The sequence below is a fragment of the Orcinus orca genome, chromosome X (genome assembly GCF_937001465.1).
Source record: "Orcinus orca chromosome X, mOrcOrc1.1, whole genome shotgun sequence".
NCBI classification, from domain to species: Eukaryota; Metazoa; Chordata; class Mammalia; order Artiodactyla; family Delphinidae; genus Orcinus; species Orcinus orca.
This window is the reverse complement of record NC_064580.1, coordinates 36,408,195-36,432,201: the sequence shown is the minus strand read 5'-3', so window position 1 is coordinate 36,432,201 and position 24,007 is coordinate 36,408,195. Positions and strand designations below refer to the sequence as shown.

Genomic DNA, 24,007 nt, shown 5'->3' with positions numbered 1-24,007 from the left:
CAGGAAGCTGGAGACCCAGGAGAGCCAATGGTATAGTTCCAGTCTGAACGTCTTCAGGTTCAAAACCCAGGGACAGCCAATGTTTCAGTTGAGTTCAAAAGCAGGAAGAAACAGATGTCCCAGCCAGAAGGCAGCCAGACAGGAGGAGTTCCCCCTTACCCCCAGGAGGGTCAGCCTTTTCGTTCTCTTCAGGCCTTCAACTGATTGGGTAAGGCCCACCCACATTACAGAGGGCAATCTGCTTCACTCAGTCCACCAATTCAAATGTTAATTTCATCCAAAAACACTCTCAGAGACTTCCCTGGTGGTTCAGTGGTTAAGAATCTGCCTTCCAATGCAGGGGACGCAGGTTTGACCCCTGGTCGGGGAACTAAGATCCCACATGCCACAAGGCAACTAAACCCATGTGCCACAACTACAGAGCCCACGCACTCTGGAGGCCATACGCCACAACTAGAGAGAAGCCCGTGCACCACAAGGAAGAGCCCGTACGCCGCAACGAAAGACCCTGTGTGCCGCAACTAAGACCCAACGCAGCCATAAATAAATAAAAACACTCTCAAAGACACACCCAGAATACTGTTTGACCGAATATCTGGGCTCCCGTGGCCCAGTCAAGTTGACACCTGCAATTAGCTATCACACTGTCCTCCGTGAACTCAACTTGCTTATCCTTGCACATTTTTAGTTTGTGAGACCAGTCTTGCTCTTGCTTGGTCTAAATTTTATGCTTTAAGGAGTCCTGCCCTCACCCATACATAATTCATGTATTTTCACAATTTTATTGATGTTGATAATATCTCCTCTTAAATTAGGTGGGGGAAAATAGATAGAAGACAGAAGGAGTATTAGGGTATCCTAGTTCTAAATACTTTTTCTTAATAATTTGGGGAAAAATCAATGAAAATACCTTAATAGGAAAAAAACAGGAAAATACTTTAATAGTCTACGACAGTTTTTAAATTATAAAGTGCATCAGAATCACCCATGGACCTGTTAAAACACAGATGGCTGGGCCCCACCCCCAGAGTTGCTGTTTCAGTAGGTCTGGGATAGGGCCTGAGAATTTGCATTTCTAAAAAGTTCCCATGATCCTGATTCTGCTGGTCCACGACCACATTTTGAGTAGGAAAATGCTAGGGGGAAAAGCGTGTCCATAATGTGCCCAGAACTGATATGGCACTCGGGGACCTGTGTTTCTGCTATCTTGGTACACTTCACCATTCTATGCCACCTCACAGTCCCAGATGGCTGCCTGAGCTCCAGCCATCAGGACTAGATTCTAAGCAAATGTTAGAAGGAACAGAGAAAGACCACTCCTTTTAAGGATACTTCCCACTTCCCAGAAGTTGCATGCAAGACTTCCACTTACATTCCACTGACCAGAACTTAGTCACATGGCCACACTTAGCTGCAAAGGAAGCTGGGGAAAAAATTTTTTTTCTCCAGGAGGCTATGTGCCCAGCTAAAATTCTATTACTTTATTACTTATAAATAGCGGGGGGGGGGGGAAGAGCTATTTAGGGACAACGAATGGCCTCTGCCATGGGGATCTTGTAGCTTGTTTGGAACACAAAATAATTCGTTCCTATGTCAGCGTGTAACTTGGGCCTACCTTCCCTTCTGAGGCAGTGGCACAGTCCATGCAGCTCAATAAATAGGACTTAGAACCTTGCAAAGCCTAGTGAGTAAGGAATTACCAGTCTGGCCTATGTCACATGTTCTCCCTGCTAACTGCTAGAAGAATGAAGATGGAACTCCAAGGCTAGATACGGGCATTCCCGTGTTCCCTCTCACTGGTTTGGTTAATTGGTTATCCTGTTAACTGGCAGAGGTCTTGGTTTCCTCTGGATCGCTTGCCTTCTGAAATCCGGTAAGGACCAGACGTCAGCAACTTTAGGGGGGAATGTCCTCTGGAGGAAAGACCTGGAACTCCAGCAATGCACTTAATTACACACGCTTGGTTCTAGAGAGGACATAGAATAAACAGGCTTTTAACAATCCCCATACCCGTGCCAGACAACAGAGGTTTTTCTAAGACCCCTCCCCCCACCAAATTCTGGGCTCCAAGGTGGAGGATGAGCCCACAAGATCTTGGCTGCTAAGAGGAAAGGAGGTGTGGGAAAAAAATGCTACCAGAGTCAAAGCCCAAAGAGACATTTCCTTCAATGTTTGACTCAGTGGTTTAATTTTTAAATGCAGCTCTGGTTGATAAAACTGAGATGCAAAAAGAAACTGTTGTTCCCTGATTAACCCTTCTAGCCACTGGGTGCCACTATTGATTTGTTTGGTTAACCAAACTGTAAAAAAACACTTTACTATGGGGCGGGGAGGGGGGCGGAATTCTCAGTGTAGATTACTTTGGTAAAGCAGGAAGTGAAAGCTGGACCCAAAAAAAAAGTCTGTATGTGTATATATATATATTTCCTTAGATGTATGTTGGTTATTTTTTTCTCCTGACTTCCTCTCACCAGACAACAACATACTTTTATTTCTCTGTAGTATCTCCTCCTTGATCTCATAATGAATTTCAGAATAATGCTTGAGGTACTGCTTCAAAAATTATATTTTGTTTCCTAAAGTCCCTTCCCGCGCTCAAAAAAAGAAATATGTACAAACTCTACTGCTTCATGATGTTTGAAATCATTGATACACGTCATCATCATCAATAACAAATGTTTATGAAGTACCTACTATGTGCCTGGGGCTGGGGACTAGAAAAACCAAGAGGTTCCTGCCAGCAAGGGGTTATACTCTCTCTATTCAAGGAAATATGACATACAGTCAAGCATATAAAGGTAGGGACTTCCCTGGAGGTCCAGTGGTTAAGACTCGCGCTTCCACTACAGGGGACACAGGTTCGATCCCTGGTCGGGGAACTAACATCCTGTATGCTGCCTGGTAAGGCGAAAAAAAAGAAAAAAGAATAAAAAGGCAAATAGGTAGGCAGGTAATTGTGGCCAAAACTACAGGTTGCTTATCCAAGGGTCCGTTCTCTCCTTCTATGCCCTCAAGGTCACTGCATCCTCCTCGATGGCCAAGCCCAAATTTTGTTCTGGTGTTCATCCTGCAGTGTGATCAGGGAAGGGGACCCCCTCGCATTCTTAGGGGGTGAGTTATGCTTGATCCAAGCCGACCATGATGACCTCATATTCTTTACCAAAGATTGGTGGAGCACAGCCTTGTGACCCAGTCCTAGACAATGAGACTGGAAGTAAAATGCACTACCACAGAAAAGGAGGTGTCAGTTTCTTTAAACTGAACCTGTGATGTCTGGATTGCTTTAGTCATCTTTACACCATGAGGATCGTCACCTCCAACAAGCCGAGGGTAGTGGAGCAGAGAGATGCTACCCCCGCCCCCAGCCCACCCCCCAAAGTGAACCTGCCTCAGGAGTTCTCTTGTGAGACGCAGTCCCATTTTGTGAAGCCACTCTTAGCTGGGTCTTCCGTTCGCCGCAGCTGAAGGCACCCTGTCCGAAGCAATGGCCATGTATGCTGGCTGCTTCACATATGTTAGCTCACTGCTGTCCATCCGCCTGCGAGGAAGACGTTATCAAGCCCATTTTAGGGATGAAGCAATGGAGTCTGAGAGGTTAATACCACATCCAACGTCACACTGGTGGAGCCCTATTTTAAGCACCATCAGTGCTCAATAAAGGTTCAATGGCGGGGGGATCCATGGCCCAGCATGGGGTGCAGCTGAGTGGCTGAAGGGCACAGCCACTTGGTGGCCGGGAAACACAGTCGTCTGTGGGACGCACCCTGTCCCAACCTTCAGACAATTCCTAGACCCTCCAGCCTAAGCATCTCCCAATTCATGCCAAACAACAGTTTTCTGGGTCTCACTGAAAAGCCTCTAATGGAAATCCAGGGTGAAGACTACCCTTCTGACCTGGAAGTCCTTCCTAAGATCTGACCTCAGACTCCCCCGTGGGAGAGCACAAGACAGCCCTGCCCTCTTCCTTCTCTTTAGCAGGAAGGAGAAACTGTGGCCTTGGATTCAGCACCCCGCCCTCCAGGCAAAGCCGCGACTGTGAAAAGAAATCTCTTTGGAGACAAAGACTGCCGGCTCCCTGCGGCTGTCAGCACCGAAAGTCCGAGAGCTCCGTTTCCAGCGTCCTTCACACTCCTTAGCCAAATGGAGAGCCCGCACAGCAACGCGATGCTCGTGCTTTCCCTTTCTTTTGTTCAGCGTCCATCACAGGACGGCGATGACTGTTCAGCGGGCACATTTCTCTGTGGCTCGCCACCCAGCTCCGAAGCTGGGACTCGAGGGCTGTCCTTCACCCGGCGCCACACCGCAGCCCATCCCAGCCAGCTTCCCGAGGGCGGTGTTCTAGGCGAGGAAAATTGCCCCCGAGATTGCTTAAGGCCCCTGGGGAAATGACAAGGAGAAATTAATCTTCCATTGCTAATCTTCCTACACGGCTGGATCAGAACTGTTGCCTGCAGGAGATCGTCGCCTGGCTCCCGCGGGGGCCCCGGATCCGTCCACACTGCCGATGGGCAGGGGCCAAGGCAGAGGAGGTCAGAAGGAGGCCCGGGGTGTGGTTCTCACACACCTTGCCCTGTGTCCCCGTGCCAGAATTCTCCACCAGTTTGAACCCAATCACTGATATGTGACCTTGATTGTCTGCCTACACTTAACCCTCCAGGTGCACAGGATCTGGACCCCGTTCCAGCCTCCACTTAGGTGCGCTCCGTCTGGGCTTCAGCAGCCCACACCCTTCACACCCCAAGGCCTGGACCTGGGCCAGGCCCTCTGACTGGAGTCCTTATTTGTCACAGGTGTAATGACTTTCATGTCCTTGTCCCTGGCAGACCATGAGGACAGGTGCCTTATCTAATTTGCCACTGTACCTCCAGCACCTAACACGGCGCCTGGTATGTACTGAATACTCATAAATAGGTGTTGGGTAAAGGAAACTGTTCCTGGAGCTTCGAATGTGCAAAGCACTGCCTTGGGCACTGTGAATGAACACATAACTTTCATCATCATCACGGCTAATTCACTTAATTTGCACCAATGGCACCAAGGATTAGGTACAATGATTCTCTCCATTTTATGGAGGAAGAAACTGAGGCACACACACGTTAAGTACCTTGCTCGATGCAGGTCATCCATTCCAGAACATATGTTCGTGGACCCCTATGCTATCATGCCTCCTAAACTATAGGCCCTCTTGGGAGGTTCCACTGCCTCCAACTAGACTGTGCCCCGTTTTAGGACAGGACAGGCCTTCCATCTCCTTGGTATTTTCCCCTAGCCCGGAGCAATCCAGGCTCTCAGTTAGTACCAGTGAACAACTGTACGCGATTCAGTCTAAAGAAATCACAAGCCTAGTTTTCACGGGCTTGCTTTCTAAGACAAAACGAGACAGAAAGTAAAGAAGAAATGTAAATTACAGGGGAATCAGGGAATTGTCCCCCTAATTGGATAGATTCTTATCCTTTCGCTTCAGACCTTGCTCTCTCTGTAAATCTGAAGTAAGAAAGAAGGAAACAGAGGCTGGAAGGTGAGTGACGCAGGTCAGAGACTTGCCTGGGGTCTCCGAGGCCACCTGCATTCCTCAACCTTTAAGCCTGAGAATTCCCAAGAGGAGCCTCGTCCATCCCGCTTGGGAGAAGCCGTGGGATTTGGAGAGAGGCAAGAACAGGAGTGGGAGTTGGCAGGGCAGGGGCGGCTGTGCTGCTCCAACATTTGCCAGCCTGCTGCAGACCAGCTTGACTCACTGGCTCCACGACTTGAAAATCTAGGTTGCAGCCACCACTGACCTTGAGCACCCTGAGCAACTGTTATCAGTTAGGTCTGCATTAGGGTGCAAGTAACCAAGCAGTCCGTGAACGGCGTCCTCAACAAACCCGGGGGTTATATTCCTTACAAAAGAAGAAGTCTAGAATTAGTTGTCTATAGCTGTGAGCCCGGTGACTTAATACATAAGGGACACCAGCGTTTCTGTTATCCTCTTGGCCTTCCCTTCTGGCCTCAAGACAGCTGCGGCAGCTCTAAAAGCGTGTTCATGGTCAAGGCAGGAAGGTGGGGGAGGTATTCCAGCACCAAAAATATCTGTTCCTTTTATAAAGAAGTGAAAGCTTTCCAAGAAAGTTTCCAAAAGACTTTGGCTTATGAGCCAATACCTGGCAGTGGGTCACGTGGCCACCTATAATTGTGCCCTTTCGCCTTACGTATCGGGGAAGGGGGTCGGGAATGGAGAGTTGGCCGAGGTTCCCCCCAAAGCAGAGCCTGAGATGAGAATTTGGGTGCAGGTCGCTTATTGGGAAGGTGACCCCGGGAAGCACGGTGAGGGAGTGGGGAGGTGAAATAAAGAGGAGAACGCATTCAGGGGGTGTTGATGAGCAAGTTACCACTGAGGGCAGCTGCTCCACCCCACCCGGGAGCCCCTGAGAGGCCATGTGGGGCACACATCAGAACACATCCCCCGTTCCAAACACCCAACTTGGGGTAGCAGGGTTGAGAATTTCCCCAGGATGCTAACTCCATGGCATTTCCAGGTTGCATGCTTCCAGCAAGATCCCTGATGCCAAAGAAAGTCCATAGGCTGAGAAGAAGAGAGAGACGAGCCCTGCAGGCTTTCTAGAAAGAGCTCAGCGTAGCTGCAGGTGAACTCAGAGGCGGGCTGAGGGGATGCGGAGATGGGCATCAATAGTGATGGGCTGAGGGGATGCGGAGATGGGCATCAGTTTTGCCAGAGTGACTCATTGGTATCCCCTGCTGTCCCTCCTTAACTGCACACCTCAGGGCCCAGTGCTTGGTGACCATGCCAGGGGCCCTCCCTTCAGCCCTCTCCCTGCTGGGTCCTTCTCTATATCCATCCTCTCCCCTCCACCACCTACCCTCAGATTGGCCCTTTGGTACTCCAGAAAGAGTGTGATGAACTTACACCAATATTGTAACAATATCTCAATAACCATAGTGTATACAAGGCTCCTTAGAGTTCACCATGAACCTTTACACGCATTATATTGTTAAAAACTCACAACGTTGCCTAGCAAGGAATCTGAGACTCAGAGAAGTTAGGTAATTTGCCCAGGGATACTCAGCTAATACACTGACCAAACTGGGTACCTTCAAAATGCTAATACTCCAAATATTAAGCTATTCCTACCTTGCCACATGCCTTCTGTTTTCCTGTCGTGAGTAGGCACTCAATAAATATTTGTGTTGAATGGACTTTTGCACCAAAAAAAAAATTGCTAATTGTGGGAACTGTAGACATCAAAGAGTCCGTTCGGAAACGTGTTCTAGAATAAAATGCAAACTACTGATCCTAGCCAACATGGCCCCGCATGGTCTGGTAGTTACCTGCCTTTCCTTTCATCTCATCTCTCTCCTCCTGTCTACCTGCTCTCACTTCCACAGGTCACACCCTTCACTAATTACACTCCTGTACCTTGAATAGGCCATGCTCTTTCCTGCCTCTGAGCCTCTGTTTTTGCTGTTCCCTCTGCCTAAAATACTCTTCCCCTGGTTCTATCATTGCTGACTCTGACTCACCCTGAAGCTCTCAGGTTAAATGCTGCCTCTGTTGTCAAGATAGGAGTTCTCCTGAAAAACCCATTCTTTTCTCCCTTGAGAAAAAAACTTCTAGTTTTTCACTGAACCCACGGTTTGACAGAATAAGGTCTACATTTCCCAGTTAGATGTGGCCATGTGACAAAGTTCTGACCAATAAGGGGTAAAATGAAACGGTGGATACAATTTACAATAAATGCCCTTAATGTGGAGTCTGCCCTCAGAAGAGTAGCTGCCTCTTCCCTGCCAGCTGGAATGGGCACCAGAAGGCTGGGGCTCAAGCAGAGGAGACCAGGGATGGTTGGAAGCTACACGGAGAAGCCTCACATCCAACGTGGTGCCGGAGCCGCAGGGCAGCTACAGCCCAGGAGGCCTGGAGGCCAACAGCGTCCTCAAGCATGAGGAAATAGAGCCGTATAAATGTTTCCATCCCCAAGATGGGCACAGACGTGGTTGTGAGGCTGGAACACCAAGAGGCCTCTGGGTAGCGGTGAGGGAACTAGAGTGGACTTAACAAACCAGAGATGGTGGCAGCTCTAAAAAGATCAACAGCCAGTGCACGGAGAAGAGAGGGTGTAGCAGACCGTAGTTGGAGAGTGGCCTCTACAACATTTATGAATTCACATGCTCTTCTAGTATGTGCCATTTCCCCCCTCAAGAGGTGGAGTCTTCCTCTCCACCTCTTGAAGTTCAGCGGGCTTTTGTGACCACCTTGACAAGCGGAATGTGACGAAGTGATACCACACGATTTTTAAGGACTAGGTCATGAAAGGCAAATTGGCACACCCCTCCCCTCTCTCTTCATTTACCCTTAGAACCAGCTGCCATGTTGTGAGGAAACCCAGACCACAGGCAGAGGCCACGTGTAGGCGTTCCATCTGACAGCCCCAGATGAGGTCCCAGATGAGGTCCCAGATGGCAGCCACCGTCTGAGGGGGCCTCGGAGAGATTCCAACCCCCAGCCTTCAAGCTACCCCAGCTGACACCAAATAGCTGCGAAGCCCTGCTCAAATTGCAGATTTTACAGGAAAAATAAATATTGTGTTTGTTGTAAGTTTTGGAGTGGTTTCGTATGCAGCTGGAGATGAATAACACAATTGGGCAGAAGTCAGCGAGTACCAATGGTGGCCTGTGGGCCCCTTCCTCAGGCCGGGACCAGGGGTCAGCCCTTGATTACGCCTGGGAGAAGGGAAGGAGGATGTGAGGATGAGGGAGTGCCGCATTTATCCTGAGAGGGACCACCTTTAAACAGGAAGTGCTGAGCTGGGTTGAATTGGCGCGCTGACAGTATTCACCATCAGTGGAAACGAGAGCTCAAGAGCGAAGGTAATTCTAGTTCATGCTGGCGCTTGAGCTTCCCTGGTGGCGCAGTGGTTAAGAATCCGCCTGCACTGGCAGGGGAAACGGGTTCGATCCCTGGTCCGGGAAGATCCCACAGGCCGTGGAGCAACTAAGCCCGTGCGCCACAACTACTGAGCCTGCCCTCTAGAGCCCGCGAGTCACAACTACTGAGCCCACGTGCCACAACTACGGAGCCCGCGCACCTACAGCCCGTGCTCCGCAACAAGAAAAGCCACCGCCGTGAGAAGCCCGCACACCGCAACGAAGAGTAGCCCCTGCTCGCCACAACTAGAGAAAGCCCTCACGCAGCAACAAAGACCCAACGCAGCCAAAAATAAATAATTTTTTAAAAATACATAAATAAAAAATTCTGGCATTTTATTACCAATAAAGCAGAATTCCTTCACCCTGCCCTGCCCTCCTCTCCCACCCTTACCCCCCACACACACTAGTATGGGTGCTTGCTTTTAAAAACGCATGTTAATAAAAATTTAGAGGCTGCAAAAAAAAAAAAAAAAGAACGAAAAAGGAAAATAAAGAGCATTAGTGTCTGCACACCAGACTTTGTGACCAAGCAAAAATTCCTACCCACTTTACAATCTGGGGCTGGGTGCTTCCAACCACAACTCTGATTCTAGCCCCCGAGCAGACATTAAATTCACACATACAAAGACTAAGGCTGCACTGTCCCTTCCAGCAGGCAATCGTGATTCAGCGGTATCAAGTCATGGTTCCTGGAACCAAGTGGGTCTCTGCTAAGTTCATTCCTCTGCCAGCCCAGCCCACCTGAGGCTTCTGGCAACGGGAGAGATGGGGAAAGATTTGTGCTGGGTGGAGAGCCCCATCCCAGCTCCATTCTTGGTGGCGGTAGGGAGCACTTTGTGGCCAAGCTGCAGCCCCACCTGTCTGCAGCCTCTCTTCTTGGCCTCTGCACAGAGGGCCACATGCTGGCCCAGTGGCTTTGTGGACAATCCAGGCAGAAGGCGGTGGGATGGGCCAGATGTGCCTCCAGGCATCCCCCACCTTCCAGTTAGGAGACAGACGTTTTATGAATTAATAGTTTGGGGAAGGCGATCTTGCTGCAAGTACACCCATGGTAATATCTACATCTTAAGTTTTTACAAAATATATCTTTTTTACTTTGAGATACCTGAAACAGCTCTCTGTCCCCAAACATGCCTTTGGAACTCTTTGGTTTCCTCTGTGTACTAGCCGAGCAGCGCCGTATTTTTTCTTCCTCCCACAAAGTAGGTGCACATTCTCTGGAATAACACATGGTTGCCATTAATGCTCGTGATGTTTGGGGTCTGGTGTAAACCCACATTTTATCCATTGAACGATTTCTTTTTTCCAAAATAGTGAAAAGAAGTACAAAACACAAAAGCAATTACACGACTTAACTTTCCATCTCTGTCAAGCTGTGATTAAAAGTGGAAAATAATACTAGCACTTAGGTTTCTTTCTCGAAAGGCAAGAAGAAAAGGCAATTTGTCGCGATGGTTGTTTTTTCAATGCCATAAACTAGCAGTAAAGAGAAGTGGAGAGAATGATGGGGGTGCCTGAGAGCACAGGAGCTAAAACGAAAGGCCTTTTTCATGTGGGACAAGGGTTTGGTGAGCACCCAGGTCCTAGAGCAATGGGAGATGTTCTCCATCGTGTAGCTTGGGATAGTCGTTTAGCGTCTGATGGCTCATTCTGCGCTGGTAGAGTCCAAAAGAGATTCACTGTCATCTCGTGATTTATAATAAGAAACACAGATTTGGTCTGGTCCCCTTCTGGCACAGAGCTCCTAAAACCCTTGGAATTTCTTAAGTGCTGAGAGTGATAAAAGGTGTCTTTTGTTATGTTAATGAGATGACTTTTGGACACCTCATTAAGGATGGGAGCTGGTCACCAGAGGAACCAACCCTGTGATTAGCAGGTTGGAACTTTCATTCCCACCCCCTGATCTCCTGGGAGGGAAGAGGGGAGGGAGGTTGAATCAGTCGTTGATGGCCAATGATTTAATCAATCGTGCCTGTGTGATGAGGCCTCCATAAACACCCAAAAAGACAGGGTTTCGAGAGCTTCCAGGTTGGCGAACACGTGGAGACATGGGGGGAGTGGTGAGCCCAGAGAGGGCATGGAAGCTCTGTGCCCTTTCCCCACACCTTGCCCTATGCATCAATTCCATCGGGTTGTTCCTGAGTTGTAGCCTTTTATAATAAACCAGTGATCTCGTGAGTAAAATGTTTCTCTGAGTCCTGTGAGCTGCTCTAGCAAATTAATTGAACCCAAGAAGGAGGTCGTGGGAACCTCTGATTTATAGCCAGTAGGTCAGAGGCACAGGTGACAACCTGGACTTGCAATTGGCATCTGAGGCAGAGGGCAGTCTTGTGGGACTGAGCCCTTAACCTGTGGGATCTGACGCTGTCTCCAGGTAGATGGTGTCAGAATTGAGTTGAACTGTAGGACACCCAGCTGGTGTCCCAGGCACTGCTTGCTGTTGGAGCAGGTAGCGGGGGGACCCCTCTCCCTCCATGCATTGGAATTGGAATCTGGGCACTTTCACTCACCAAGAGTCTATACCAATGAGGAGGACGAACTGGCTCCGGGTTCACCACCAAGGCTGTATGATCTCCCCTGGATTCCCTGAAGATTTTTAAAAACAAGCTTGGAGAGGTCCTCCCACGGCCATTTAGCTCTACTCTACCTACTTTCATCTGTCCTGGTTTGCATCTGTTGCCCTGGCCACAGTTTAGGCCCTCTGAGGTCTCCCACGTGCCCACGATCCTTGGGAAAGTGGTAAAGGAACATCCTGGTAAAAGTAAAGAGGCTTATATGATTCTGTATCACACAGGACTGCATTCAGCTGCCCATAAGAGAAACGCAACAACTGTGGCTGTTGGCTTAATGGTAAAGGCACTGATTTATCTCAGGCAGTAAGAAGTCGGGGTAATAGAGTCCAGGTCTGGAAGGGTGGCCCACAAAGGCCGAGAAGAAGCCTGCCCGTCTCCCCCTCCTCAGAACGTGGCAATGACGCGTGCATCTCCAGCCCCAGCCCCTCACTCCAGCCAAAGGAGAAAGCAGCAGAAGAGGCAATGATAGGTGACTTCTGACTGTGTCCCACTGGCTGGACTGGAGTCACACGGCCACCTCTCCTGCACAGATGTCTGGGAAAGCGCGTTATTGAACGTAGAGCCTTGCTCTAAAAGACTGTCAGCAAGAGGAGAGTTGAAATGGGTGTTTAGGGACCCAACAACCTACCATACCTGCCCTGGTCTCTTTTGGACTGATGGTTCCTTTCTGTCTTTCTTTTTTAAATGAGATGTAATCGACATATAACAGTATATTAGTTTCAGGTATACAACATAATGATTCCATATTTGTATATATTGCGAAACGATCAGTACGATGTAAGTCTAGTTAACATTCATTACCATACATAGTTACACAATTTTTTGTGTGTGGTGAAAACTTTTAAGATCTGTTCTCTTAGCAACTTTCAAATACTGCAATGCACTATTCTTAACTATTATTAATGTATAGCATAGTCACCATGCTGTACATTGCATTCCTATGACTTACTTATTTTATAGCTGGAAGTTTGTACCTTTTGAGCTCCTTCACCCATTTCACCCACACCCCCATCCCCTGCCTCTGGCAACCACCAATCTGTTCTCTATGAATTTTGTTTGGTTTGGTTTGGTTTTGTAGATTCCACATATAAGTGAGATCATACAGTATTTGCCTTTCTCTGTCTGACTTATCTTACTTAGCACAATGCCCTCAAGGTCCATTCATGTTGTCACATATGGCAAGATTCCCTTCTTTTTTTAATAGCTGAATAATATTCATATATATATATATATATATATATATATATATATATACCCCACCTTCTTTAATGATGGTGTAGCTTCTGTCTACACTTTGCTTCAGTCAACAGGCTGGACCATGTGCAATTCAGAAATAGATCCTAACCAAACTCCCCAGGGTGTTTCTTAAGTCTTATTTTACTACTGACATAGGGTTGAAAACCAAAAAGGTGGTGTTCGTTTTGTTGTTTGAGGGGCAGGAGTAGGAGGGAAATATCCTATCAAATATAGAGGGGCTGAGAAACGCTTATACAGAATCTCCGCACCTCTGCCAATCTCAATTCTCATAGTACGGTTATTCAGCATCCGAAGAATTGCTGAGCTAATTAACCTGTAGAGTAGTAAAAACTGCTTTCCGTGATAAGACATAGAAATCCCCATGGAAACTGGCTTACATACTGATTGGGGAATGTACTGGTTCACATAACCTTAAAGTCCAGAGTTAGATCTGGCTTCAGGAAAGCCCTGACCCAGCAGCACCATGGTATCTCCAGTGGCATAGTACCCCCTCCCCCATTTCACTGTTCTACCTTCCAAGGCACAGGTTTCTTCCTTAGGTTTGCTCCCCAAGGCAGACACCATTGATGCCCCATTCCTTACGCCCTGGGCCTGCCTGAGTTCGCGGGCAGCTATGTGAGACAATTCACTGTACTCTGACAACTTCCTCCAGCATCCACATATCTTTGATGCTCTGCCTGGATACCTTCTCCTACAACAGGGGAGCTGATGCTACTGCAGGCTGGGAATTGATACTGGGGAGACACCGCCTTTCTCCGCAGCTACATACATATGTGGCTTGCGTTATATTTCTATTGGACAGTGCTGCTATAGATTCTGTGCAAAGTACAGCCTGTGCACCAAATCTGGCCCACTACCTGTTTTTATAAATAAAGTTTTATTGGAACCCAGCCACACCCATTTGCTTATATATCGTCTGTGGTTGCTTTGGCTGCAAGGGCAGAGTTGAGTAGTCACAACAGAAACTGTCTGGCCTGCAAAGCCTGAAACTTTTCTTCTCTGGCCTGTCACAAAAAAAGTTTGCCGATCCCTGATAGAGGATATTGACCCTAAGGATATTTCTAGGCTGCAAAAATATTACTGGCTTTCAGGAAAGAAGAAAGGTTTGGTTATTTTTGGAATCTATGAAAAATACATATTTAATATGTGTGTGTGCACATCACGTGCGACTGGTGTGTGTGTGTGTGTGTGTGTATTTTGGGGTGGAAAAGGGAAAGACGGAAGCCATGTGGAAATTAATGCAGACAGCAATGTGGACCCTTCAGCAGAACATTGAAGTCCCTGCTTCCAAGTGATGACCGACCTGACGTAAATTTTGACTAAAGTGAAAAGCGTTTCTAACACACTCTTAACAACTTGCCAGAGAAGTACAAAAAAAAAATTCTTATTAGGCTCAGCGTGGCAAAGTAACTTGCTCAAAGTCACACAGCTTGTGGTCTCCGATCTTCTTTTAAAGGAAACTATCTTAAACCTCCCCTTCTCCCCCCAAAAAAGGTTACCAAATAAAGTAAAGGTGAAAGAATATAGCTATTATTTCAGTCTGCCCAGAACACATTCTCATACCCCTTCTTCTGAGACCACCCCTACCACCTTTGATGAATCACTCTAGCCCTAGGCGTCTGGTATGTGGCCATAATAACATCCCTGCCTACTCCCCCAGGAATGCACACATAAAGTAGGCTAGAGCTACTCTACTTCCTCCCGGACAGAGCAGTTGGCTCAAGAGGTAGGCATGTGACCCAAGCCTGGCCAATTGGAGACCTTTCCCAGAATTTTCTAAAGAGTGGTAGCTGTAAGAGTGTAATCCTGGGCTCTTCATTCCACTTACAATCGCTATGGAACAAATTATGTCAAAGCATAGTGGCATAAAAGAACCATTTATCATGCTCACAGATTCTGTGGATCAGGAATTTGGACAGGGCACCATGGGGAGGACTTGTTCCTGTTCCCCAATATCTGGGGCCTCAACAGGAAGGACTCAATGGCTGGGGGCCAGAGTCATGTGGAGTCATCTTCACTCACATGTGGTGGCTGTTAGATGGGACCTCAGCTGGGGCTCTTGGCCAGAACACTTTCATGTGGCTTCTCCATGTAGCTTGGGCTTCCTGACAGCATGGCAGCCTCGGACTTCTGCCATGGCAGCTCAGGACTCCAAAGGCAATGTTCCAGCAAACGAGGCAGAAGCTGTATCGTCTTTTATGACCTAGCCTAGAAGTCACACAGTGTCACTTCCACTGTCGTCACAAGCCCACCCATATTCAGAGGCAAAAAACACAGACCCTACCTCTCAACGGGAGGAATGTCAAAGTCACACCGTAAGATGAGCAGCTGGGATGGGAGATACTGTTGTCATCACTTTTGGAAAATATAATCTGTCGTTCTCTTGGTAGTCATTTTCTCTGCAAAAACAAGGCCAAGTGCCTCAGTGAGGGACCATGGAAAGAGGATCTGGCAGGTGAGGCCCTGGTTCTTAGAATCACTCTGTACATTTTAGAAGCTACCCCAGTCATCTGACCCCAAAGATTTCCTTTTTGCTTAAAAAAACTTTAAATGGGTTTCTAACACTTGCAACCATGAGTCTGGCTGATAAAATAAGTTAATTATTGATTTTGAAACTGAGAGAAGATTTCATTCATTCACCAAATATACATAAATATGTATACATGGTAATGTGCTAAGTACTGTGGGGGAAGACAACACCATGAGTAAGACACAGCCCTGAGTCACCCACAAGGGGTTTACAGGCTGTATTAGCTCAGGTTGCCATAACAGAATACCACAGACTGGGCGGCTTAAACAAGAGAAATGTATTGTCTCACAGTTCAAGAGGCTGGTAGCCCAAGATCAAGGTGTCGGCAGGGTTGGTTTCTCCTGAGGCCTCTCTCCTTGGCTTACAGACGGCCACCTTCTCGCTGTGTCCTCACATGGCCTTTCCTCTATGTGTCTAAATTTCCTTCCCTTATAATGACACCAGCCAGTTGGGATTAGAGCTCCCTTCATGGCCTCATTTCAACTTAATCACCTCTTTAAAGGCCACATTTCCCAATGCAGTCACATTCTGAGGGACTGGGGGCTCAGGCTGCAACAGATGAATTTTGGGGGGGACACAATTCAGTCCATAACACAGGCTTTTAGGGATGATAATTGTGAGAGACTGGAGTATTGTTCAGCAAATATTTACTCCCCTCCCCCTCCCTCTTGGGCTGTTGTGCTCCCTTGCTCCACTGACCTTGGGCTTGACCCTGTGACTTGCTTTAGTCAATGGAATGTGAGCAGATATGATGCCAGCAAAGGCTTTAAAGGTGCTTGTGTTGTTTGGCCTGCCTTTTGCTCTCTGGTGATCTGCCATAAAATGAGGATGCTCCAGGAAGCTGCTGGGCCAAGGAGGATGAGGAGACATGTGGAACAGGCCTGGACCCAAGCTACCGAGTACAGCCAAACTCAACTGAGATCATCAGAACCCCAGCCCCCGACCCCTACCCCGTGAACAGGAAATAAACATTTTAAGCTGCTGAGTTTGGGTGTGCTTAAAACTTTTGTTACACAGCATGACTGCAGCAATAGCTGACTAATGTGATAAGTAATAAAGTAAATTACTGTGCCATGTAGACAAAAAGCTTTTCCTCTATGCTGAATTTTATTTGACCAAAGATTTCAAATAGACAGAACTCCTTTTTTTTCTAATGGTTAAACAGATGAGCCATAAATTATTTTGAAAATCTAACGTACTTGACATGGAGGAGAAGATTTTTCCAAACACACTGCATGTTTTTACTTTCAAGAGGATTATTACTATTTCGTGAGTGTCAGCAAGGCACTAAGCGCTGACCTGGGATTCCAGGAAGCACAGTTCATGCCCAGAAACCTCAATACTGGAGGACCAATAAGGACCATCAGACAGATGAGGTCATAAGCTAAGAATTTCTTAAATATGTGAAAGGATTGTGAGTAATTATGTAATTATGTTGGTGATTAAAAGACCAAGTTGGCATACCTTCAGTCTCAGGTATGGTTCCCTACATATTTCCAAATTGAAATTTCTCAAAGCTTGCACGGCCCTGGTATGTCCAGTTTCTTATTTCTAATCCTAGGAATCTGCTCCCGAGGTTGGAGGCTCATCTTACCCCTAGTGGGGTCCAAACACTGGAAGCACCATTTATCCATTCTTATTTTCCTGATAACCTGCCAGGATCTAAGACTTATAATCAACTGCATGGGATTTTGAACATTAGTTGAAATGACACTTTATATGGCCTCCGGATCGTCTGTTTTATTTCATTTAGGCTCACCCGTTTCCATTGCATCTATAAGCAAAGGTCACGACCTCTTTTGAAAAGGGCTCAACGGAAGGGAAAATAGCAAGTCTACATGTTGAAGTAAAAGAATTTGGTTCATAAAATAAAACTAAGGCGACAGAAGGCAAAGGGAGTTTCCGCTCTTTGAAAAGGGGCTTTCTCAGCACAAGCTTGGAAAAAAATGTTGATGATTTATGCAAATTAGAGAGGAAACGTGCCCCGAGGGATCTTGGCGCAGAAGCTCAAGTCGGAATTCTGGATTCGAGGCTGGCGGTGTCTCTGATTCACTCTGTGACTGGGGCTGAGCCATTGAACCTCTCTGTTTCTAAATACCCTCATCTATAAACGCGGGCTAACAACCCTGTTCTTCCTGCCCCTGAAGGGGAGGCAGTAAAAATGAATGCAATGTCGAGGAATTACTTCTAAGAGCCATCGATTAGAACTACAGCATATGGTCTTCATGGGAGCTTGTTTCTGCCACAGATTTTTCCCTGGTCCCTATGATCACTCCAGCTAGAGTGCCGCAGAAATCAACTTCTCTCTTCCGCTATCTTCACGTGCCGCTCTTAAAAGCACAGAGGTCTTCACAACAGAACTCCTGTCTGCTCTGGGCGTGCATTACAAAGCCATGGCTCCTGGCTCTTTTCGACACAGGGCCACGCAGCCCAGATTTTCCGAGACGGTGGTGATTTAAACTGTTCTGTCCCATTGTCAGACCGTGTGTCGTAACATGTGTCAGATCATGTGTCCTGATCATTGCTTCAGAAAATATGGTCACTCACACCTTCACGGGAAAGGAAGCACCTGCTTGTTGCCTAAAGTCCTCTTTGGAAATGGATGGGAATAAGCGATAAAGCTGTAGGGACCAACTGATCGATTGAGCAGTGGATATAGAAATAGTGGAGGGGGAGGGGGAGAGTGTTCATTTGACTCAATCATTACTACGTGCCAGGGTCAGGTGGGGCGAGTTGTCTGTTTATTAAGTAGCTAAGTTTGTGCTGGGCCCTGGGCTAACAACTGCGGTTACAGAAACTGATAGACAACATCCCTGGCCTTGGCATCTTACGGTACAGTGAGGAACAAAGGCAGGTAGCAATTAACAAGCCAAGGGCGTGCTTTCAGGCTGTCACGAGAGCAAGGACAGTGTGTGGCAACACAGGGAGAGCTTCACAGAGGTGGTGCCACCACAGCTGAGTACTGAAGGACGAGCAGAAGCTTACGGGGGTGGGGGGCGGGGGTGTGTGCTAAGAAGGAGCAGGCATTCCAAGCAGGGGGGCCCTGCGAAGACCTAACCGCAAGCTCTGTTGGTGTCCCACCCGTGTCCCTCCACCCAACCCGGAAGGCACCTGAAAAGATTTCCCAAACACAATGAGGACTTCCTGAAACCATCAGAGGGAGTTCTCAGGCCGCTGAAGCATGCTCAGCTGGCCACCATATGGGCGAGCAGATCCTAAGTGCTTAGCTTCCCAGAAACAACCCTCAGCTAATGCGGAATGAGAGCTGGGGTGTGCTGGAGCAGTGGTACTAGCTCTGGAGAGCCTGAGAGCCTGACTGTTACATATTCAGAAAATTTGCAAGCCAAGTGTTAAAACATTGGTAGCTTCCAATCAGCCACACTGGGAATATTTATATCGTGGCCACTGGCAAACACTACAAATTGGGACTTTCTTTGTTCTCCCAGAAAGCTGGTTTACCAGCTGGATGGGAGTTGGTGGGTAAATACTCCAGCTTCCTCACCCCTCACCGGGGCAGTGCTGAGGGGTGTGCTACACAGGATCTCAGAGAGGCACCAGCAGAATTGAGCCCCAGTTGCCCATATCGGTAACCTGCTCACAAACGTACCGTATATTGGCCTTCCTCCCTTCCCTGTCTTGATTCTCGTTCCCTCACTGTGCTTCCTGGGATCACCTCTCTTATGGCCCCAAATCCTTAACCAAGGTGTCTCCGGTCTTGAAAGATTTTAAAGAGGGAAAAGGCAGCAAGATCAAGTTTGTGTTTGAGGAAGGTCCCCTCCCACCGGGGCCTGTGTGACAGATGGAAACAAAGGGAGGCAGGAGGATGGTAGTGATGGTTTCGAAACATGAATGTACTTAACACCACTGAATTGTACACTTACAATGGTTAAGATAGTCGGTTTTATATTATGTGTATTTTACCACAATAAAAAAAAATGGGGGGAAAAATTGAGGGAGGAGAACCAAGAACTAGGTCAGCGGGCGAGTCCAGGGAAGAAATGATAACAGTGTTGGACACCCATGGGAGACGCCACCCACAGAGAACACGACGAAGCTGTCCTTGCCACAGCACTGCTTGTGGATCAAACTCTGAGCACGGCCGATGTTGTAGGAGCAGATACCAGAAGAGGAGGACGAGACCCAAAGGAAGATTGTATCAAGGAAGACAAGGTAAAGGGAATGTCAAGAAGGAAGTGTCACCAGGGTCACAGGCCAAAGAGAAGTGGTTGTGAGGATTAAATAGGTTAGGGTTTAGTAGCTGATACAAACTTCTCATTGACTCCTCACCAGAGCCCTACATTAAATTCAGTGACCTTGATGAACTCCCTTATTAATTCTAATAGTTGGATTGTAGGTTCTTTTGGATTTTCTATGTGCACGAGCATGTCATTTGAGAATAATGAGAGGTTCACTTCTTCCTTTCCAATCTGGATGCTTTTTCTTTCTTTTTCTTGCTTTATTGCACTGGCTATGACCTCCAGAATAATAATGAATAGAAAGAGTGATAGCAATCATCCTGTCTAGTTCCTGATCTCAGGGGGGAAGCTTTTAATATTTTACCATTAAATACAGTGTTTGTTGTAAGTTTTGTTTGTACATACTCCTTATCAGATGAAGGAACTTCCATTCTCTTCTAATCCTGCTAAGCGTTTTTACCATGAATGGGTACTGAATTGTATTTCTGTATTTCTCTGGGTGACCCTGGGAAAGTAACTTAAACTGTAAAATGACCTACTCCTTTTGCATTAGATATAGCTGGTTTCAAATTCCAGCTGTACCATTTTCTAGCTGTGATTCTGGGCAATTTAATTAAGTTTCCTCATATAGAAAATGGAGACAATTGTAACTCCCTCATAGGAATCTGAGATTATTTTTTGTAAGTTCAAGAGCCCAAGAGGCTGGTTTTGAAGCAGGACTAGGATTTAACATCCAGAGCCTATGGAATTAGCTCTCTGCAGAGGCTGATGTTCCCAAGAGCCTTTCCATCTCCTGCCTCTTGCTGAGGATTTCCCAGAATACTTCTGATGATGAACTGGGGATGGACCTGAGCTCTCCCAACCATGTCCTTGCACTTTGCCCCCCAGGACTAAGGGAACAAACATATAAGTGGTTGGTCCACTGTGATAGCTAGTCTCCAAAAATGCCCCCACCCATGACCCATGCATCCTGGTATTCACACCCTCATGTAGTCTCCTGCTTTTGACTCTGGGTGAGCTTCTAACTCTCCTGTAATGAGGTGAATCCGCAGAAGTGATACCACATGATGTCCAAGGCTAGGTCAGAAAAGGCTTTCTAGATTCTATCTTGGTCTTTTGGAACTTGGGCAACCATGGAAAAAGTGACACTATCCTAAGACCACCATGCTGGAGAGGCCACAGATAGGAACCACATTCTGCAGTCCCAGCTGAGCCCAGCCTTGGAGCCATCCCCACCAAAGCACTACACTTGTGCATGAAGCCAACTTGGACCCTCCAGACCAGCACATCCACCACCAGAGTGCCACTGAGAGCCCCTAGTTGACCCCACATGGAGCAGAAGAGTCACCCATCCTAGTCCCGTCCCAATTCCTGGCCCACGAGATAATGAGATACAGTAACATGGTTGTTATTTTGAACCACACATTTGGGGGTTGTTCATTGTGCAGCGATAGATAACTGGAATATCTACCTTATGTGTTTAGTCTTTAGTCATGGAAATACGCTAAGCAAACCTGTCTAGTGCTCAAAACCTATGACATCCATCTTGTTTGACCCTATTCTTACCACTTAAGTTAACCAGATTCAAGTATGCAGTATTAAAGTACTGAGAAAACAGTCAGAGAAGGAAGTTGTTTCACTCAAAATCCTCTACATGCCTTTGTGTCTTAAATACTTCTATTAACGAGAAGGGGTGTAAACAGATAATCCTTATAGCAACTTACAACGTTGGTACCATTAGGTCCAGCCATTTTTTTAAGGTTGAAGAAACGAAGCCTCAGAGAGAATAACTAACCTGCCCAGGGACTTCCCTAGTGGTCCAGCAGGTAAGACTCCGCGCTCCCAATGCAGGGGGCCCAGGTTCGATCCCTGGTGGGGGAACTAGTTCCCACATGCATGCCGCAACTAGTCATGCCACAATGAAGATCCCGTGTGCCACAACTAAGACCTGGTGCAGCCTAAATAAATAAATATATTTTTTAAAAAAACTACTCGCCCAGTATCACACAGCGAATTAAACGGCAAAGTTGGGACTGAAACCCAACACTATAAACTGCAAACCAAGCTTTTTTTTTTTTTTTTGGTCTGGGTTGGGGCACTTTTAGCTGGTTATCAGGGGAAATCATTCATAGTAGCACAAGGAACAGAAGGGAACTGATGAGAAGAACTCAGGAGCAGAAGTACAGGCAGGTCCCCACAGCGGGCAGGAGCCGGGCACTGGACGCCCTTCAGGAACCAATCTTTGCCCTCTCTGGGGCCCCGTGTTTCTGAAGGCACTCTGTTTTTTACCGCATTTCTTTATTATTCTCTGCCTTTCTGCAGACTGGCTTTCCCTGGCCTGGCATCCACAGGCTTGAACGCAATGGCCCCACGGTCAGACAGGGCTGACTACATAATTTGTGGGGCCCAGAACAAAACTAAAATGCAGGGTCCCAGCCAGGGGCTGGGACCTCACTCTCCCCTGCCCCCACACGCCCACTGCCTCCACCCAAGGTACTCGCTGGCCTCCAAGGGATCACAACCTCCATGCTGGGACACATTCGGTGCCTGGATCCTCAGTGGAGGAGAGGGCCCTGCCATGTGTCCGAAGTGCTGCCACCTTGCCCCACCCCCAAGGCACCGTGAGGCTCCCCAACCCTGACCTTCCCAAAGTTAGTACCCAGGGGCAGAGGGTGGTAGCAGTCCCAAGGCCAGGGTGGTGTGTAGGAGGCTAAGCAGGGCCAGGGTCACGAGGAGGTGGGGAGCTGGCATCCGAGGACCCATCTCAGGAAGGTGAGCCGGGGTGCAGGGCGGGAGGTGGAACCATGCAGCCAGCCCTGCCCTGACTGACCAGCTTTCTCTCTCCTGATCCCCCATTTCCAGGGGAAAAAAAAAAAAAAAAGAACAGAACTGGCTCAGCTAGGGGCAGATTCCACCTGCACCTACAGCAACATAGAGGCTGCTGGCATCCCAACCCCACGGAGGAGACAGAGGGCGGCTCCCACAGAACTGGGATGTGAACCAGGGAACAGAGCCCAAAAGGTCCCTCTCAAACTCTCTCCTACCACCTACTAAGTGATGTCATACTGTCTGTCACATACCCTGTGAGTATATGAGCAGAGGTGGCTGGCTGGCCACCCCAGTAGCCATCCCCCCTTCCGTAGTAACCTGAGGCAGCAATGGCCTCAAGCTAAAAGGTACCATTCCTCGGCCTCCCCTGCAGCAAGAAGTGGCCAATGAGACAGAAGTAGAAATCACTAGGTGGGACTTCTGAGAAATCTTTAGAAAGGAGGCTGACTCAGCTGGATGGGGGTGTCCTTATCTCCCCTTGTCTCCCCCCTTCTTGCTGCTTGAACGATTCAAAGCAGTGGGTGGCATGATCAGATGGAAGAGGCGAGTTTGGGGAGGGGGGGTTCCATTGTTCCACGAGGAGTCCTCAAGGGTCTGAATTAAGGATGGTCGGATGAGGAAGAGCCCAGGATAGACGTTAAGGAGGTAGGACCTACAGGATTCGACGGTCGGGACCACATCCGGTACCTTGCGCGTGCCAAGCGAAGTAGAATGTAAGCTCCGTGACGCAGGGACTGTGTCTCTGTCGCTTACCATTGCACACCCTGGGCCAGCACAGTGCTGGGCACCAAGTGCCTAATCCCTAAGTGTGTTCCGATAGATGAATGAAGAATGAATGAAGCTGCTCCAGGAGTCATTTGGGGGCTTGACTCCTAATGGTTCAGGAGCACCCGTCCCCAGGGAGCCCCTTGTACCCATGGAATGATTCCCAAGTACGACTTCTCTTGCTCTGTGCCACCTGTGAGCGCCCGCCATCCCCATGCTCAGACCCAGGCTGGGTTTTTGGGGACCCGGAGGACGAAAGCCATAGGAATGCCACCCTGCTCCGAGCTTTTCCCAACTCTGGCTCTGATGTGGTTTGCAGGCCAAGTTAATGCCCCTGTTTCCACAACATCACTTCCTCTGCAGCGTGAGAAAAGAGGAAGAAAACTCGCTCTGTGACTCTCCTCTTCCCCCAGGGAAAGCACAAAGCTGTTGGAAACAATAAAAGCAGCCCTGTGTAAAGGGGAGACTTTTGTCTGTGCAGTCAGGGGTTGCTGCGCCCGCGACTTCCTGCAGGGACATTCGGCAGCTTTGCAGATAAATAAATGCTCACATGCAGAATGACCAGCCTAGAACACTTCTATGAGTCTTTTCTCCTCCCCAGGCTGTACACAGATAATAAATCATATTAGCGTCCTGAACCTCTGGTTCAGCATCACTTGTCACCAGTTCCCCCTGCACGAGGGGTAAGTGCATTTCGGCAAGAGTGTGTGCAGCTACGATCTAGCCAAGTAGGACTGAGGCCTGTGGCCTCCTTGGAAATCCCTTGATGTTTCCAACCTGGGCTGGCCACAAGCTGAGGCCACAGGGTCCTGCTGGTCCCTCCAGACCAGACTGTAAAAGAGGCGGCTGAAACCCCAGCCTTCTAATCAATATTGGGTTGTTACTTAGAAAATAAACGCTTTCATTTCTTGGGTAATTATCATAGGAACATGAGC

At 48.0% G+C, this 24,007-nt stretch overlaps 1 protein-coding gene across 1 annotated transcript in view; it reads right to left on the bottom strand.

Annotated features, from left to right (window-relative positions):
* The window catches only part of LOC105748610 (uncharacterized), an 82,370-nt gene that overhangs the window by 55,154 nt on the left and 3,209 nt on the right, over nucleotides 1–24,007 (bottom strand). Inside the window, exon 5 of the mRNA XM_049704956.1 lies at nucleotides 15,037–15,151. Within this exon, the coding sequence (XP_049560913.1) occupies nucleotides 15,143–15,151 (9 nt within the window). The 3' untranslated portion in view covers nucleotides 15,037–15,142. The remainder of the gene's footprint in view (nucleotides 1–15,036; nucleotides 15,152–24,007) is intronic.